Raw genomic sequence first — 17109 nt, forward strand, 5'->3', positions numbered from 1 at the left:
AAAGCTTGAATTTAAATTATAGTGTGTGCATATTTTATCTAATAATGTTTTACCTATGATAAGAGAAATGGTAATGATGTATCGCGAAGCGTTAATAGATGCATGTTCAATGAATACAGGTAAGTGGGTAATCCACACACTTTGAAGTCGCAGAAGTTCATATTGTTCAAAGTTATGTACTTGGTTACTTATTAATATAAATGTTATCAGTTCTGTCAAAATGATTGCTTCTTAACCGTCTGTCGAATTCAACAGAAATGAGATTGCGGACACACAAATAAAGAAGAGTGCTACTCCAGCAGCCCCAAGAGACGTGGAAGATGCCACGGTCAACGAGCATGCTCAGATTAACACTGAACAATAAAGTGACATGGCAACAGAATGCAACAATTTTCCATGTTGATGATTTGACTCGTTCTTTACACTATTATCGTATGGACTATTTTAAATGCCACGTCGTATTTCTTAAAGAGAATGCATGTCGTGTTGTTTTTAATTGTTTTCTACTATTTCGTTCTTTGATTGATGGACGACGATTAGTTGACAATCGCAAAATGCCAAACCTATTGCGCCTAAGTGTCGATGTTCACTGATTTTTATACGTAAAGTATTATTCAAAGTTCCATGTATCATTATGACGTTGTCATCGTGTGTGTATGGTTTTTTAAAATATAGTGAATTAGGTATACTTTATGTTCTAATGGGTATGACTAAAATTATTAAATATATGTTCTTTTTGCTATACATTTCCATTTTGAAAAGTTTATATGTGTGCTTTATTCCCAACAAGTAGTGAATAAATAGTAAATGCTTTGATGTGAATTCATATACCAAATAATGCCCGTTATATTGGGACATGTTGTGCTTTATCAATTTTGACTTTAACATTTTAGATATTGGAAATTTTTTGAATGGTTATTTTATTTTACAATATTTATTCTATTAATTCATTATAATATTATCTACTAACGAAATGTATGTGATACGTTATTGAGATATGGGAACAAGGCTCACAACGATAGGACAAACATACGCACATTTGTAATTTTGTTCGTTGTTCGGATTGCTTCGCTTCCATTATTATCACTGTCTGTGTATTTTAATTAATGCGTATCCTTTTCATATAAACGGTTATGTGATAAAAGAATATCTTCCTTGCTAACGACAAATAATGCAGTGTGTTTGATTACTATATACACGATTATATACTGTATTCATTATTTAAACAACTAACACATCGAAAATTGACACCCATTTACACGAATTTACACGAATAACGGACATAGAATGAAAGTCCATTATTGATTACTCAAATGCAGTTACATTTCACTAACACATGATGATTTTAACACGACGAGTGCAACGGTCGAGTTATAAGTGCTGTTACGTGTATAGTCTTCATGATATTTAAGTTCACTGAATCCTTACTTCAACACCATGTTAAAGTCCGCTGATATCGTAAAGAGTACACTAATAATAAAACTAAGGTCACTGTCAAGGTCAAGCTAAAACCGAGTCCCAAACAAGTAGTCATGTATCGGTGTGATAATGACTCTCTTGCGTTGAAGCTCCACTTCAAGCGGGTGTTATTTAAGATAGCTGAAAACTGTTGACGAAGTTTAACGCCACCAGTGCGAACATCTTTCATTTCAAGCGATGCAACGATAATATTTATTACCTCAGTATCAAACAAGTGGTCCCATTGTAACTTGACTGTTGAATTTTGATAAGATTACGTTTTCATTCTGTCGATCCGTGAACAACATTTGACGTAGATATAACAACAATGACGATAAAATCACCCCAGTCTTTGCTGATGTGTTAATACAATGCACTCTTAACGCAACGTTAACAGCAGACAACTTACCAAATAAAAGCGACAAATTGCAAACCTTACCACACATCTAATCAATGGAGAAACATTGGATAGTTTCGGTCGTATATTTTGCTTTCTTAGTGCATATTGCTATCCAGGTAAGCACAGTCTTCTTTTTCTCTTTTACTTTTCTTGCTTACAACATTCGGGTTGTAATTTTGTGTTAATTTACATTATAATATAATAATACTTAAGATTATTTGTTGGTTTATCTTAATAATAAATGCACTGCATGTGCTGTTTATTTAGGTCATACATGGTAGGCATAAACGGTCTACTCTTCAAATATCAAAAGTTGTATTAAATATACAATCCTTAAATTAAAAACACATGTCTCTTTATATGTATGTTACCAGATGCCGCCAGTTCCCTGTGATTACAGCATTTGTCAGCAAAACAACACGTGTACACTTGACAATAACAGATGTTCGTGTAAAAAGGTTATTTGCATGTGGATTTATGGATAATTGATCTAAGGCATAGCTTGAATGATTTTATGTGATTCTATGTTTATTACGGGGCATTTGACTCTAGCGCATAGCTAAAATTGTGCATTCTTAGATTATGATACCTAACTGAATTTTCTGGAACAATCAGTAATGTTATCATATATGCGAATTCTCAACAATTTATGTGTTTCTGTATCTGCCTTAGTTACCCATTTATAATGTTCTATTGTATATTACTTTGTAAATGACATTGACATTGTAGGGATTCCAAGGACCAGCATGTACTGATGACATCGACGAATGCCTTTCTGGCCACAGCGACCCATGTGGACACAGAGGGGAATGCAACAACACTGCAGGAGGTTTTGAGTACGTGTTAATGTTTCCCCTACACACAAAAATAAGACAAATAACGCTTTCTATAAACTATATATTCGATTCTCGTATAGTGAATCATAATTTAATGTTAGTACGCGATTCATAAATTTGAAGAATATAGCCGGTTACAAGTCTACTTTTAAGATCCATGTCTAATATTCAAAGAGAGTAACGAAGGGTGACGGATGCTATTTGTTTTAACAGATATGCTTTATTTTGCACTGTTCAAAACACTATGCACATCAAATGTTAACATATGACAACAGGCGACATTATATTAAAACGATATGAAAAAAACGCAGAATAATTAGAGTATGATTGATATTGTTTACATCGTCAATTCGTACACTTGTGTTTTCAAATATTTAGGCATGAACCAAAATATTAATGTTATCGACCACAAGTCAATCCACATATATGCATCTTAATGTATCGAAATTAGCATAGGTTTGTATGTATTTATATTAATTTTCAAATATAATTGCCTAACACATACCATCCCATAAAAAAATTTCTTCATACATGATAACATCGAATGGCGTTTTACAAATGACATAAATTGATAATTAATCTGCATTTAGATGTCATTGTTTGGTCGGATGGACAGGAGAACGCTGTGCAACAAATCAAACCTCAGACAACATCACCTGCATGCCAGGTTACTATGGTGTCAATTGTATGAACACAACGTGTGACCATGGATACCCGGACCCGAATACGACAACAGTGACAACAGTGCCTACCTCTATACCAAGTAGTACAGTGTGGGTACATTATATATTTGCATCATATACGCGACCTGTAAGTATGATGTATTGATATTGTGTTAATTAAACATAAAACGTCTTATTAAACAAACAGGAGTTTTTTTCATTTTGTTAATGAGTCGCTTTGTTTAGGGTGTAGACATTGATTACTATAAAGAAACACGGCCACTATCAAACGGTTCAGATACTTACTGGCGCACTTCAAAGTTTAAGTGTTATGTCGAGTGGTGAAAAAAAAATATTGTAAACAAACGGTAAAATTAATTGTAAACAAAAATTATCAATTTCAAGCTCAATGTTTAATGGTAAAGATAAATACAATCGGCAAATTGCGTTGCCATGTTGCTAAGCATGTCTTTAATCAAATCAGCATAAAAAAGAATTTAAACGTAGAATTACCTACCATAGAAATATGCATACCAAAACAATAAAACTGTCCTAAACATAACATGTTAATATTGTACTTGACTATATTATAATCATTTGTAAAGAACCAATACTTGAACTTATTATTTTATTTTTGCACAGTTGTAAATGCGATGATGGTTGGAATAAAACAAGGTCGGATTCACCATGTGATGTGGACGTAAATGAATGCACGCGCACGCCCTCGCCCTGCTTGCACGAAGGTACCTGCAATAATACAATCGGTACGGTATATAAGTATTTGTTTCGGTACTGTTTTGTTTTCAAAATTATGTATATAAATTACAGCAAAGCTCTGTCATGTCGTTCTAAACCTTATTTCACGCTTCATTCTTAAATAGCATACCAGTGCTCTGAAATGAAGTAGATGATGCCTCTTAATCTTTTACTTGAATGTGTCACAGTTGCCTCTTTTAGTATGTTCTTTCTTTTGTATTGTTGCATGCTTTGTACTTTGTCGACTTTTGTGGAAATATGGTCACGTTTCATAAATGAAGGACCACGCACTGATGATAATAGCTGTCTTCGACCAGATTGGTTCGAAACGAATTACTATGATATGACGTAAGATGTGGTATCTAATGGTGCCACGTACTGTGATATTTTACCGAACAACCCTATTTGACATAGCCATTACAGAAATTCAAACGTATTCATAAGTATTGGTACAAACACGGTAGAAGTCATGTTGTCAAAAGTACATTTTCCACACCATTTAACTCAATGCTGATATTAAACATCTTTCCTGTGCAAAAAAGGTAGTTACCACTGCGAATGCACCGGAGTTTGGAAAGGGTTTGATTGTTCGGATTACGTTACAACTACTAGTGAAGCTATAACTGCAGAACAAACTACGGTAGAGTTCACAGAGCTGACTACGACGGAGGATATAAAACGTAAAAGTGACAATCATTCGCTCACGAAAACGTCAAATAACAGTACTGACAACGCAACAACAGATACAATTTTATCGCTTACTGATTCAACGTCAACAGAGGCGCGACGCAGTCCGTTCTTATTAAATAGGACCACATATGATAGGGCCACAAGACCATCTTTGACAACAATACCGTCTAATGGAAAGAATGAACAAAAAGGCAAAGGTAGCGTTCATGACCGCTGTTTACCACCTATACCCCTTCCCTGATCAAACTTGACTAAACTGTTAACATCATTAAGACGATGTAATGAAGACATGAGTCTGTCATACCAACTCAGGGTCAATGTATTTTTGAAGCCCCGATTTTCTTGTCCCCTCAATACCTCGTATACGCTTTCAACCATTGTCATGAACGTTGGATAACATATTTAGGTAATGGAAACAATCTGCAAAAGTCATGAGTCATTCAAACTGGCTTAATGAAAAGGGTACATTTGAAGGTCAATACTTAATCTTTATGATTTTCGTATTTTCGTATTTGATTCATATCTATATACCCTATAAAGGATTTGCTTAAACAGTTTTTGCTCTTGGAAAATGTATGTATGTCATGACTCAAAGTCAAGTTAACCATTTCAATAATCTGTGTTGTCTTGGTTTTGTTTAACTCGTTTTGAAAGTAGGAACATTCGCTCTTTTACTTGGCACACCATATATATTGGTATGCAGCCTAGCAATTAATGACATCAAATGTCAGGTCGATAAAAAGTAACTAAAACGCCAACACCTTCAATTACAGCGAAGCTTAAAGTCTGGATGATTGCCTTGATATCAGTTGGCGGAATTCTTGCATGCGTTCTGCTGGTGGCGCTCTTCGTTCTGAAATACAGTTATAGCGATTCTGTTGCCAACAAAATGTGTTCGAACCGCAAACGGTTAGTATGCATGCACATGATTTCAAACAATGTATATATTCAATGTGTTAAACATTTTATAGTTTTTGAAAAAGGAATTAATGTCCAATTAGTGTCCGATGTATAAACACTTTATTTAACATATTGTTGTATTTGAGTTGGATACTCGTAATTTAATGAAATAACATTTAATTATTATTTTGTGTTACTAAAACCGTTGAGATATAGTGCTTTTTGTATCCTTATTATATGGGAGAAAATTATTGTGAAATTTTACATTCTACACTCATATGTTGCTGCATTTTGTTTAAAAAAATGATGAGCGTCTCACTAATAGGTTTTTGTTTGGGGCGTATAAACAAATCTACAAATAAAACTATAACATAAATGTACAGCCTTTATCTGCATGAACAGATCGCTGTATTTTCAGCATTTCAAACAAAGTGGGTGTGTCCCTTGCAACGATGAAGGGTAGCTGCGACCTTATTGACAATAAACGACAAGAGGTTTGCTGAGTGGAGTACCTGTTCCAACGAAGTAGCGAGAACGAGGGCTATTAACCTTAAACTGTGAAATTCTTAAATTGTGGTGTATAGCCAGCCATACACCGATTGGAAAATATGTGCTATATGTTTATCTCATTTTATGTAAAATATTGTTCAACATATTAATATTCAATTAAGTTAACTGTCTTAAAAATTATATGTGTGTACATATATAATATCTAAAGTGTGTTCGTCATGTCAGTTAAAATCCTGTCATTGCCCGTATTTCTAAATTACTATTCGCAACGTGTATTATTGATAGGTACATCCTTTGTATCTACTTTGTTCTTGTTATCTTAATAATTTGTTTGCACGTTAAATACCCACATCTGCATATAACAGATGAAAGTTTAAGACACCATATAATTATTCGTTGAACTTGACTACAGCAGTGAGTTGTTCTTTTATTTCGTAATAAATTGAACATTATTTTGTTATCGGCATATGGACTGGCCATTGTACTGCGTTAAACCATTTATTTGACAACAGTGGCCATGAGGTAATTTGGGGCAATTAGCCATATTAATCAAGTAAATACGCACAAGTCTTTAACATTCGTAAGTCGCATCTCTAAAGCGGAGATTTTACATACGAAACGATGCATCATAATCTAAACTGAACCGTTAGTCTATGCATTTCAACCCAATTAACTAACTTCACTCACGCACGAAAGGTGGGCGAATTATTTTAATTCTAGCTGTGCTGTTACTTCATTTTGTATAGTATTGTGCTGTGATGGAAAGCCGGAAGTATGATCGTAAATAAAAGAAAGAAGTTGCATTTATTTTCAAAATGACAAACAATTGATAACATTAACAAAAATGATCTTTGAAATCGTATTAGACATATTTCACCGTTTTACCCGCATACCTGTGGCTGTTGAAATAATATAGAAGTATATAGAATTATATTTCAATTCACTTGCCTAGTATACTCCGTGTGAACGTTATAAGTTATATCAATCAAAGTCAATTGATACCTGGAGTTGATTGCAGAAGTTGCAAAATGGCATTAACATGTACGCTGCTTTGGAACAGATGTGTATGTGACAAAATCCAAGGAAAATACATCTTGTGATGTTGACGTCGCTGGGTGTTTATAAACTTCCCCGGTTCGTCTAATATATTAACGTGCACAAAAATAAACGGTAGGCGGACTTCATTCAATTGGTCTTGTTGTATAGTAACGTGAATAATGTTTCACATTTAAACGTTTGCGCATACTTGAAAGTTCTGCCCAACAACTTACAATGGCCACAAAGACTATGATAGATCGTCCGATTGATTCACTTCTATTTTGTTGTGAGAAACACAGTTACGTTGCATGACCATGTAAAAGCTGCCGTGTATGTTGAAGTTAACTGTTTTGTGCACTCATTTTGCAAAACGAAGATCCAGTCAAACGAAATGTAAACACCCACTTTTACGTGTTAACAAGTATTTATCAACAAAGCTCAAATGTAGTTATTAACTTCACTCTTCGTATCCCACGAATTTCTTTGTCAGACGTTTTTCCTTTATATTAAACCATTTCATCCTTGTTGCTTAATGCATGCCTACAACAAATACCGAAACAGGATTTTCACTCTACTCGGAAGACTTATAAAAGTACATTAATACATTTACATGTATTTTACTCTGCTTGCAAGTGAACCCAACTTTATGTTTTATTATATTTCCAATACTGCGTATATAAACTACGAATGCAAACAGAAAACAAACTGTGTTAGGCAACTATTTGTTACAAAAACAGTAAGTACCCAGACAAAAATATTATTTATCTCCCTTTATTTTAACGCTTTTCTGCTCGAAAGCATTTCTCCTTTTAAACTGTGCTAACATTCCTTTTGCAGCAAGTCAAGACATGCACAAGCATAAAGATACATACATTTGAAAATATTTATTGCCGAGAGATATCACCGTGAGGAAATCTCTTGTAACCACCCAAAAGTCATGTATTAGCAAAATAAAACGATACATAACACGTTCACAACAAGACAAAACACATATAGCATTATTAAAATTGGGTCACCGCATCGGAACGGATAACGCAAAGCGTTGGGTTTTTAAAACAGCTCAAAGCATGTCAAACCGTAAATCTATTCTGTACTGTTTTCAAATCAAGTGACCTGTAACAAATATCACAAATAAGAAAAGACATACGGTGTTAACAATAACACAAAATCCATATGGAATTCTTAAAATGAGGAGACCGCGACGCTAAGAATTGAGTGTTAAAACTGGTAAAACGCATGTAAATTTGTCTATATTTCGCTCTTCATGTGTATTGGTCTGTTGAGATAGCTAGCGTCAATGGCAGTGCCAAAATTGTCCACATAATCATTCCCTTCCTTGGAAGGTCTTTCTTGTAAGCTATGTTTATATTAACAGTTTATTAATTAGTTGACTTGTGTACAATATGACAGTCTCCATCTGCGGTTACAGTGAAAATTTGACATTGAAGTGTTACTAAAATAGCCTCAAAAATAACGTGCATGTTGACCTTTAAACATGCGTATTTATGTTCTATTGTCGTGAGTTCTGACTGTTAATGTAAGAACGTCACTAAGTTACTGCAACGACCGTAGAGACTTCTAAGCACAGCAGATGCTGCTTAATATTTCGTTTTCAACGTTCAAGTGAATGTGCTTGTGTCCAACGACACAAAGCCGCATTTAAAGGAATTATATCCTAGTATTATACATATACGTTCAATTATGTATGTTTATCTTCCTCAAAAGTGACCTAATAAATTGTAAACAACATACAAAGAATAAGCGTAACAACTACGAAGAAGATATTAAATATATACGTTGTCAATAATTTATTATTAAAGTAACTTATGAGGACTTTATTTTTAATATAGGCACTGAAACAAATCTTCGAAGACATCAAATTATTCTAAGAAGATTGAGTTGAATTATAGTTGCGGTTGATTGCTTACGTAAACAGCAAATGCAAGGCCTATAAACATTTAACAGTATGAGACATACATTGTTAATACAGTAATACTGCTACTTGAAAATATGAACAACATACTTAAATATTTTACAAAACACACAATGCACAAAAATACAACAAATACGCAAACCAGTTAATGTGTGTGTTACACAATTTACGCTGCTATCGTTAAACAGTCTTCGTTAACGACCTTTCAAACTCCATCGACCAAACCTCTGGCCATTTACGTTTACGTTTAGTTCGCATTTAGTTCGCAGTTAGTTCGCAGTTATTCCTCTTCTATGCAAGGGACGCGTCCACTTTGTTGAACATGCTGTAAAATACCATGGGTGATTTATAGGCATAGTTATCATTTTCTTATTGTATTGTTTGTATTCAAGTTTACATAAGCTGTACAACAACAAACCCGATGATATTTTAACAAGTTTAGCATTAAATTTGACTAAAGATATTTAACAAGGTCTATTATTACAAGTTGTTATTATCTTGAGTGTTATAAATAACTTACTCAATTAACAATGCATTTGTCCATACATTGCGTTTGCATCATAAATATTATCACATCGTTTTCGAGAAATACCTTAATTTGCTACACCGGCTCTATATTATTCTTTGTTTTAATATGAAATTATGTATACCGTTTGCATAGTGAACACATGTTGTTGGTCACTGTATAGTATTTCAGCACAATGAACACCGATAGCAGAACGAAAGCAAGGATTCCTCCCATGGATATTAAGGCAATCATCCAGACCGTTAGCTGCTCTGTATCGTACAAATGTGCATTGATAATTACTAGTATAACGTAGAAGTTGTAATAGTTGTAATATATATATATTTACGGTTTTGAAAGTATTGAACGCCTGATGGGGGTACACATAAACTGCGCTTTGTCGTTTTTCATAAACGGACAAAGACGTACAGCAACTCAGAGTTTTGTTTCAAATAATAAGACTAAACAATTGTCTCAACATGTTTATATCTTTGCAAAACAAAAATTGAACCAGCACATTAATTGAATCTGGAGAATGGCTTTCACCAAAAGCAAAATCTTATTTTAAGTAGACGCATACTCGAGTTCTCGCAGCAACAGTGTCGTGTGATTAACCTAATATAAATAATATATGATATATGATTAAAATAATAAAAATTATGGTATACAAAACCATCGCTGTCAGATCATTAAAATCTGTTGTCATTTTATAATGCAGTCTTAACGATTATTTGAAATATGACGTGTCGACGGGTTTTCACGACTGAGCGATCTGTAGTTTGATCGCTGTATAGTCAATTAAACAACATACACAAATAAAGAACCATTATTATGCAAACAATTCTTATGTGCTCTTGAAATACTAATGTGTTTTGCACATGCATGAAGTGGTATAAAGTAGAGCTGCAACGAGGCCGTAAGGATCCTATTCTGTTGAGTTTGATTAATTAAAGTATTTAGTTGAATTATTCATATTCGATGTATTCCGCCGACAGATGCCAAGGACTTGTATATGTAAATGTATATGGCAATTAACATTGTTTGATATATCATCTTGAATTACATACAGGAGAATGTATGCTAACTCGGCTGATAAGTTTCGATGAGCGAATAGCGACATTTGCTCTTTTTATCTCAGGAAATGTTGCAATTGTCTGGGGAGGGGGGGGGGGTCACACGCATTATCTATATTATTGAATTTAAAGCAGCTAGGAAAGATTACCTCTCCCTCCCTCTTCGTTCTCACGGTCTGGTGGTAATCTTGTCAAAGATAATCCAGTGGTCAGTTCCAATGTTGTCCAATTTGACGGCTTTCGTTGTGCCTCTTTGAAGACTGGGTCAGTTACCGATGGTGAATAGTCTGCAGTGGTGTAATTACTGCGGCCTGTGTGTGTTGACAAAAGTTCGGTCGAACTAGTTTCAGGATGATCTGTTGTAGTCAGATATCTATCCTCTAATGTATAACGATTTGTTGGGTCTTTTTCATAAAGGACTGTTGTGGTCATTTCTGTAATTGTGTGCGTCGTATCTTGCTTAGCCACCTGTGCAGTTTGCAGTGGTAGACTTATTGAAGTCTGTTCTGTAGATTTTGCTCCTGGCACTTTCAGGTGTGCATATTCTGTTATATTCTGCTCTACAAACTCTGGTGTTGTTTTATCGTTTTTGTCTGTCGCATAAAAGATTGTTGAACCAATTTCTCTATGGTCATGCGTAGTAAGTAGTTGAGTTGTTGCAGACTGTTGTGTAAACTTTACTGTACTTTGTGATGTCGCTTCAGCTTCAGTCGAGGTTGTAACATAATCGGAGCAATAAATGCCTTTCCAGAGTCCGGTGCATTCGCAGTGGTAACTTCCTGCACACAGAAAGGCTCGTAAATTTAAAATGCATGTGCATTCCATTTGATTATATGTACCATATAACAATAAAATCATAAATTCAAAATGTATTATGAGTTTGGCAATCATTATTAATCGGTTAGAAATTCACGCAACTCAGATACATAAATAAGTTATTTCTTTGCGGAATAACAATGCACGCGTCCCAAATGAAGACAAAATTATGAGCTACCATATTATACGTCGTTTTATTGTAATTCAGTTAATCCTGTTCTTATCATATGAAACATATAAACGAATTGAAGACCGAATTGCAGCAGCATACGAGAACTAGTATTATCATTACGAGTGACCATGAACATTGTGACACAAAAGTGACACCAAACACTAAAGAAGAAAACTGTAGTCACCGCTTTTGAACGGCTAGGGACACGTATCTGGCACTTACACAGCTTAACAGAAGGTGGGCATACCTTACACTGCTTATAAATATCCCCAAAACATAGTTTCGTGATGAAAGTTAAAATTATAGGACCACTATTAAAATCAAACAAACTACAAGAGCATAAAGAAGTTAATTGACATTTTAGTTATAACTGGTTAGATGCAAAACCGGAGATAGGGAGATGCGCAACATTAAATAGATGAAAAACCAGTGTCAACAACTTTTAGTCAGTCTTTTATCAGGAAAAAAGCCGTAATGTTTTGTACAGAAAACGAATCGACTTAGCTGTGTTGTATACTTTCATACGAATGTTGATACAATATAACGAAGCTAAAACAATAACATACCGTCCGTGTTTCTGCATGTTCCTCCGTTTAAGCAGAGCGAGGGCGTTTGCATGCACTCATCTATATCGACATTGCAAGGTGCATCGATCCTACTTTTAGTCCAACCCTCATCGCACATACAACTGTCAAACATTTAAAGCCACTAAACATGGTGTAAGTGTACGAATAAAAAATGAATAATACATGTAGCTGTGTAGAAGTTGAATCAGAATCAGGAACAAACAATAACTAATAAAAGTAAACAAAATGTTGAAATTTAAAAGAAGTGAATTTGTGATCAACGGTTATGGTTTTGAAAGAATTCAGTGTACAGCTACTAGTTGAGAAAACGATAATAAGGTATACATACATTGTGCTGTTGACAACAGTACTAGTCAATGAAGGTGCTTCTGGGTATCCATATCCACAAATTGTTTCAGAACACCTGTCACCATAGTAACCTGCCAGGCAGGTGAAGTTTTCTAATGTTTGAGTTTCACAGCGTTGTCCTGTCCACCCACTCAAACATTGGCATCTATGTGGTTTGTAAGTTCATGTAAATTAGAGATAACATTATTTGTGATTTGTAAACTACGTTTTGTAATTCAAAATTATCAATGAAACGAAAATAGCACTGTATTTTTATCATCCGAGCAACGAAACCACTTGACGTTTTTACTACAGTTAGTACACACACAAAAAGCTCACAGAATTTGATATTTCAATAATATAATAATTTAATGAATCATTAAAAGAGGCCTTTTCACGTTTTGGTCAATGACAAAAAATAAAATAAAAATGTTTCAGATTCGCAAAATTTCGTTGTGATTATGATATTTGTGAGGAAACAGTAATACTGAACATTTACCATGCTCTAAAATATCAATTAAATGCATCTTTTGACGATATAACCACCTGAAAATTATAAAGTGTTGCAACGCGAAACGATTGAATAATTTGGAGAGTTCTCCTGCTGTCGTTATATTTTGTGATAATACGAGGATTGTTTATAGTAACAAAATACACCACTCATTGTATAAGCACGGATGGCCGCGTGGTCCAAGCGATTGACTGTTACTCCAGGGCTCCAGGTGTCAGTGGTTCGAGTCCAGTTTAGGGTAACTTTTTTCCTTTCTTTAATTTTATTATTGTTTTTTACTTGAGCTATTCAGTTCCAATATTTACATTTTCAATATAAAGCATTTAATGACTAACTTTAATACATGCCAAAATCTGTGAAAAGACCCATTTTAATGGCTGTTTCTGAAATCCTGTGCGATCAATACAGAATTGTGAAACAAAAAGAAGTACATACTCAAAACCTCCGAGAGTGTTGTTGCACACCCCTCTGTGCCCACAAGGGTCAACGTGACCGTGTCTACATTCGTTGATGTCCGTGCAGTTAAATCCAACGTAACCCTGGTTTGTTTAATAATTTTTTAATTGTTAAAGGACGCATTTGATATTGTTTAATTATTATGCGTATACTGCGAGAACGAGGGTATTATTGGTTTCCAAATATTCATTAGAGGCTCTTTGGGTTTTTATGTTAACACAAATCAAACATCTCTGACGTACAGGGTTGTACTATGCACAGTTCAGACAGTTAATACTCGAATATGACATGTTAATCAGTCGCACTACATCCTCACGCATACCTCTCACATATCCCGAATCTTGGCCATCGCAGTCTGCAGATTCATTCTGCGACTTATTTCATTACAGTTTTGCACAAATAATATGAATTGTGAAACGCATATATCACCCTTTTAGCAAGCATTTGATATTACAGTTGATATTGCTGTGTATATAAAAATATACGTATTCGCCTAAAATGATTGCTCAGATATGGTGTCAATAATATTTTTTTGAGAATTCAATAAAATACTAACATTCACCGAACGGAAATTTTTGATATTGTCTATAACAAGTTTAATTAATAAACAAACATTTTAACTGAGTAATCAAACATTAATTATTTTGATGATTATGACAAAACAATTGTCCTATTCAATTATGTAATTGTACAACTTACCTTTAGACATCGACATATTTCTTGTTGAAAATTGCATGTTCCAATAATGTAGCATGGACGATTTAGACACGGGGTTGTGTCTAATTGAAGCTATAATAAATAAAGAAATAATTTAAGAAAAAGTTAAAACATGTGTGACTTAAAACCCTTTGTTATTATTTCTATTTAAAAAAAATTGTTTAGTTTTTACGTTCATTATTTTAAAAAATGGTTTATTTGACAAACAATACGCGAAAATACCACAAAACAAGAACCCCTCTCATAAAGTTGTATTTCAATATAATTATATGTTGTATATTCGATGATCAAATTTATTTTTGGGTTATCAATTGCAGGATGTATCAAGCTTTATTTACAACGTTTGTAATGCCCCTTATGCCCCATTACCAGATACGGCTGTATAAATAATATATATAAACGGACTCACCTGAACATAATGCGTGCACTCGAAAGCAAGAACAACAACGAGAAAATTCTTCCAACGTGTCATCGCGCGAAGATGTGTGCGAAGCTGAATAAACTTCAATTTTTACTTGGCACGCATATTAAGATTACCCGGTATGTGTTTTACGTTAGTGTTTTTGTAAGTGTAATAATCACGTTGCTTATCCTTGTATTTTAAATACAAAAAGTCAACTTTCCACCCAAAAATGCAATGTCAATTTGTATTGCAATCAGGAATAAAACGTTGCGCATCTTCGTGTGTAATGTCTTGTACACTGATTTAAAAAAAAAGATCCAGCCAAACCAAATGTAAAAATCCGTTTAAAATTGTTGCCAGATATTCATTATATAAATTTAATTGCCATTGTTTTCTTTTTCTTCGTATTTCATAATCTATTTGTTAGACGTAAATCGATGCTATCACTATTTTGTATGGATGTTAACGGATTTTATCACCTTCATAAACGACAAATACCGTGAAAACATGGTCACTACATTCTGATTGCTGATAAATTTCTAACATTTTGATAAATTTCTAACATTTCATATATTTACTCAGATCGTGCGTGATCTGAAATTTATTATTAACCCAAATTTATCAAGATATTTTTAATGATGTTTTCTCCTGCTGGTTTCAGTGACAAGCGAGGCAGACATAAAAGACTGACATGCACAAGCATTTATAACGAAAACAGTAAGTAAGAGGGAAGTGTTAACTTTTCGTTCATTTTACATGTTACAATGATATCATAATAATCATTATCATTATCATAATTATCATTATTATTATTATTATTATTATTATTATTATTATTATTATTATTTAAACTTATGATGCATATTAATTGTTCAATATTCGCATTATCTAGTAACAATGTGTGATTCAAGTGTTAAAGACAGACTTAAGTTGTAAAAAAATGTGTATAAAAGAAATAAGTGCTTGCACTTTCATGGGTTATCCTTGATTGCAAGGTCAAAAAGAAATACAAATACATTTGATAATGTAAACGTGTTATTTGATTATTAAAATATAGCTTGCGTATTTGAATTCTATTGTGTTGAGTTGTTCTGGTGTTTTATTTGTTATTAGGTCAAAATGTAGCATACCATTTCATTGTTTGGAGATAGCACGTTACATATACCTGTTACATTTGTGTCAGCTATCACTATCTGAGTCATATTTAGTACATTTAGTAGCATATATTACGTACGTGATTGACAAAGAGTTTAAATTTATTCTTCAACTACGGTATTCAATTCCTATATTTAGTACAACTATGCAGATTATGAACTTCAATACCAAAGCTTTATTACTCGATTGATATTATTTATGATCGTTTGAAATCTGTATTTTTTTATTATTTTTTTATTTAAATCTCTATACTATTCATACTAGCGGCTTACGAAAGTTACCGGTAAACATATATGTTTAATGTCATTAACTTGACGTGGACACAAACTTCTTCATATCTCTTTTACGTTCATGTGGATTTATGGGATATGGTTAAACGAACGGAAGTCCTTTTCAGAACTGTCTTATAGTATGTATTGGGAGCGCATGATTCCAAAAAGATCGCAAACTAGCATTTAAAGAATATACTATTTTGCTGAGTAAATTAATAATATCGTTTCATTCGCTCAAACAAAGTAGAAAATTGATGTTTTTACGAGAAAGCAAACGTATAAACATTTTCGTTTATGATTACAACGTAGGCTTTAAATAAAAAGTGCATACTATGAATAACACATTATTAGAACTACGTAGTAAAGTAAACATAAAGTACAGATTTGAAAATATATAATCAGTATTTTAACCAAATACTACGAATATATACAATAAAACATCATGCCTAAATGCTTTCAACCATTTAAGGGAAACAACTGCGTTTGGCCTAGTTTTATTTCATGCTATTTCTTATAATCTGAGTTATTTAAGTAAAAGTTCATTAAACCACAGCCATGATGTTTGGGTGGAGAAATACTGTTGCTGTTGTTGTCGTTGTTGTTGTTGTTGTTGTTGTTGTTGTTTCAATAAAAATGTAAATGTTGGGGGTCGTTCAACATATACGTGTTGAGAACATTCTTAACACATTTTGAAAAAATATATATATAGATAGTTCACACACACACAAAAATACAAACTTTGAACTTTAAAATCGTTTAATAGCATGTTATAAACAATTAACGAAATTGAAACCGTGTGAAGAGTTCAAATAAAAAATAAACCACTCGTTGATCATTATTTAAAGGCCCAATTTAAAATACAACACCTACAATATCGCCCGGATATCAAAATTGCACTCGATGAGTATTCATTACAAATAATAGAAGGCAGG

The 17109-nt window shown here is 33.5% G+C and overlaps 2 protein-coding genes across 3 annotated transcripts; one reads left to right on the forward strand and one right to left on the reverse strand.

Annotated features, from left to right (window-relative positions):
- The first annotated feature begins 1700 nt into the window (after positions 1-1700).
- On the forward strand, positions 1701-6672 carry LOC127842119 (neurogenic locus notch homolog protein 1-like). 2 transcript variants are annotated; one of them, XM_052371465.1, is made up of 8 exons: positions 1701-1974; positions 2233-2316; positions 2588-2694; positions 3285-3467; positions 3999-4120; positions 4655-4993; positions 5576-5711; positions 6121-6672. In XM_052371465.1, exons 1-8 carry the CDS (start codon positions 1912-1914, stop codon positions 6203-6205), a joined length of 1119 nt encoding a protein of 372 aa, XP_052227425.1. In that variant the 5' UTR covers positions 1701-1911; the 3' UTR covers positions 6206-6672. The 2 variants fall into 2 exon arrangements, with proteins under 2 accessions (XP_052227425.1, XP_052227424.1); XM_052371464.1 differs by having other exon boundaries at positions 1721-1974; positions 4655-4999.
- Positions 6673-8000: 1328 nt separating this feature from the next.
- Positions 8001-14400, reverse strand: LOC127842125 (protein eyes shut-like). Its single transcript, XM_052371474.1, has 7 exons — positions 14330-14400; positions 13610-13713; positions 12665-12829; positions 12316-12437; positions 10911-11540; positions 9834-9960; positions 8001-9508 (listed from the first exon to the last, which is right to left on the reverse strand). The coding sequence occupies exons 4-7, from the start codon at positions 12431-12433 to the stop codon at positions 9475-9477; spliced, it is 909 nt and encodes a 302-aa protein (XP_052227434.1). The 5' UTR covers positions 12434-12437; positions 12665-12829; positions 13610-13713; positions 14330-14400; the 3' UTR covers positions 8001-9474.
- Between the last annotated feature and the right edge of the window lie 2709 nt (positions 14401-17109).

The sequence above is a fragment of the Dreissena polymorpha genome, chromosome 8, assembly GCF_020536995.1.
Source record: "Dreissena polymorpha isolate Duluth1 chromosome 8, UMN_Dpol_1.0, whole genome shotgun sequence".
Taxonomy (NCBI): domain Eukaryota; kingdom Metazoa; phylum Mollusca; class Bivalvia; order Myida; family Dreissenidae; genus Dreissena; species Dreissena polymorpha.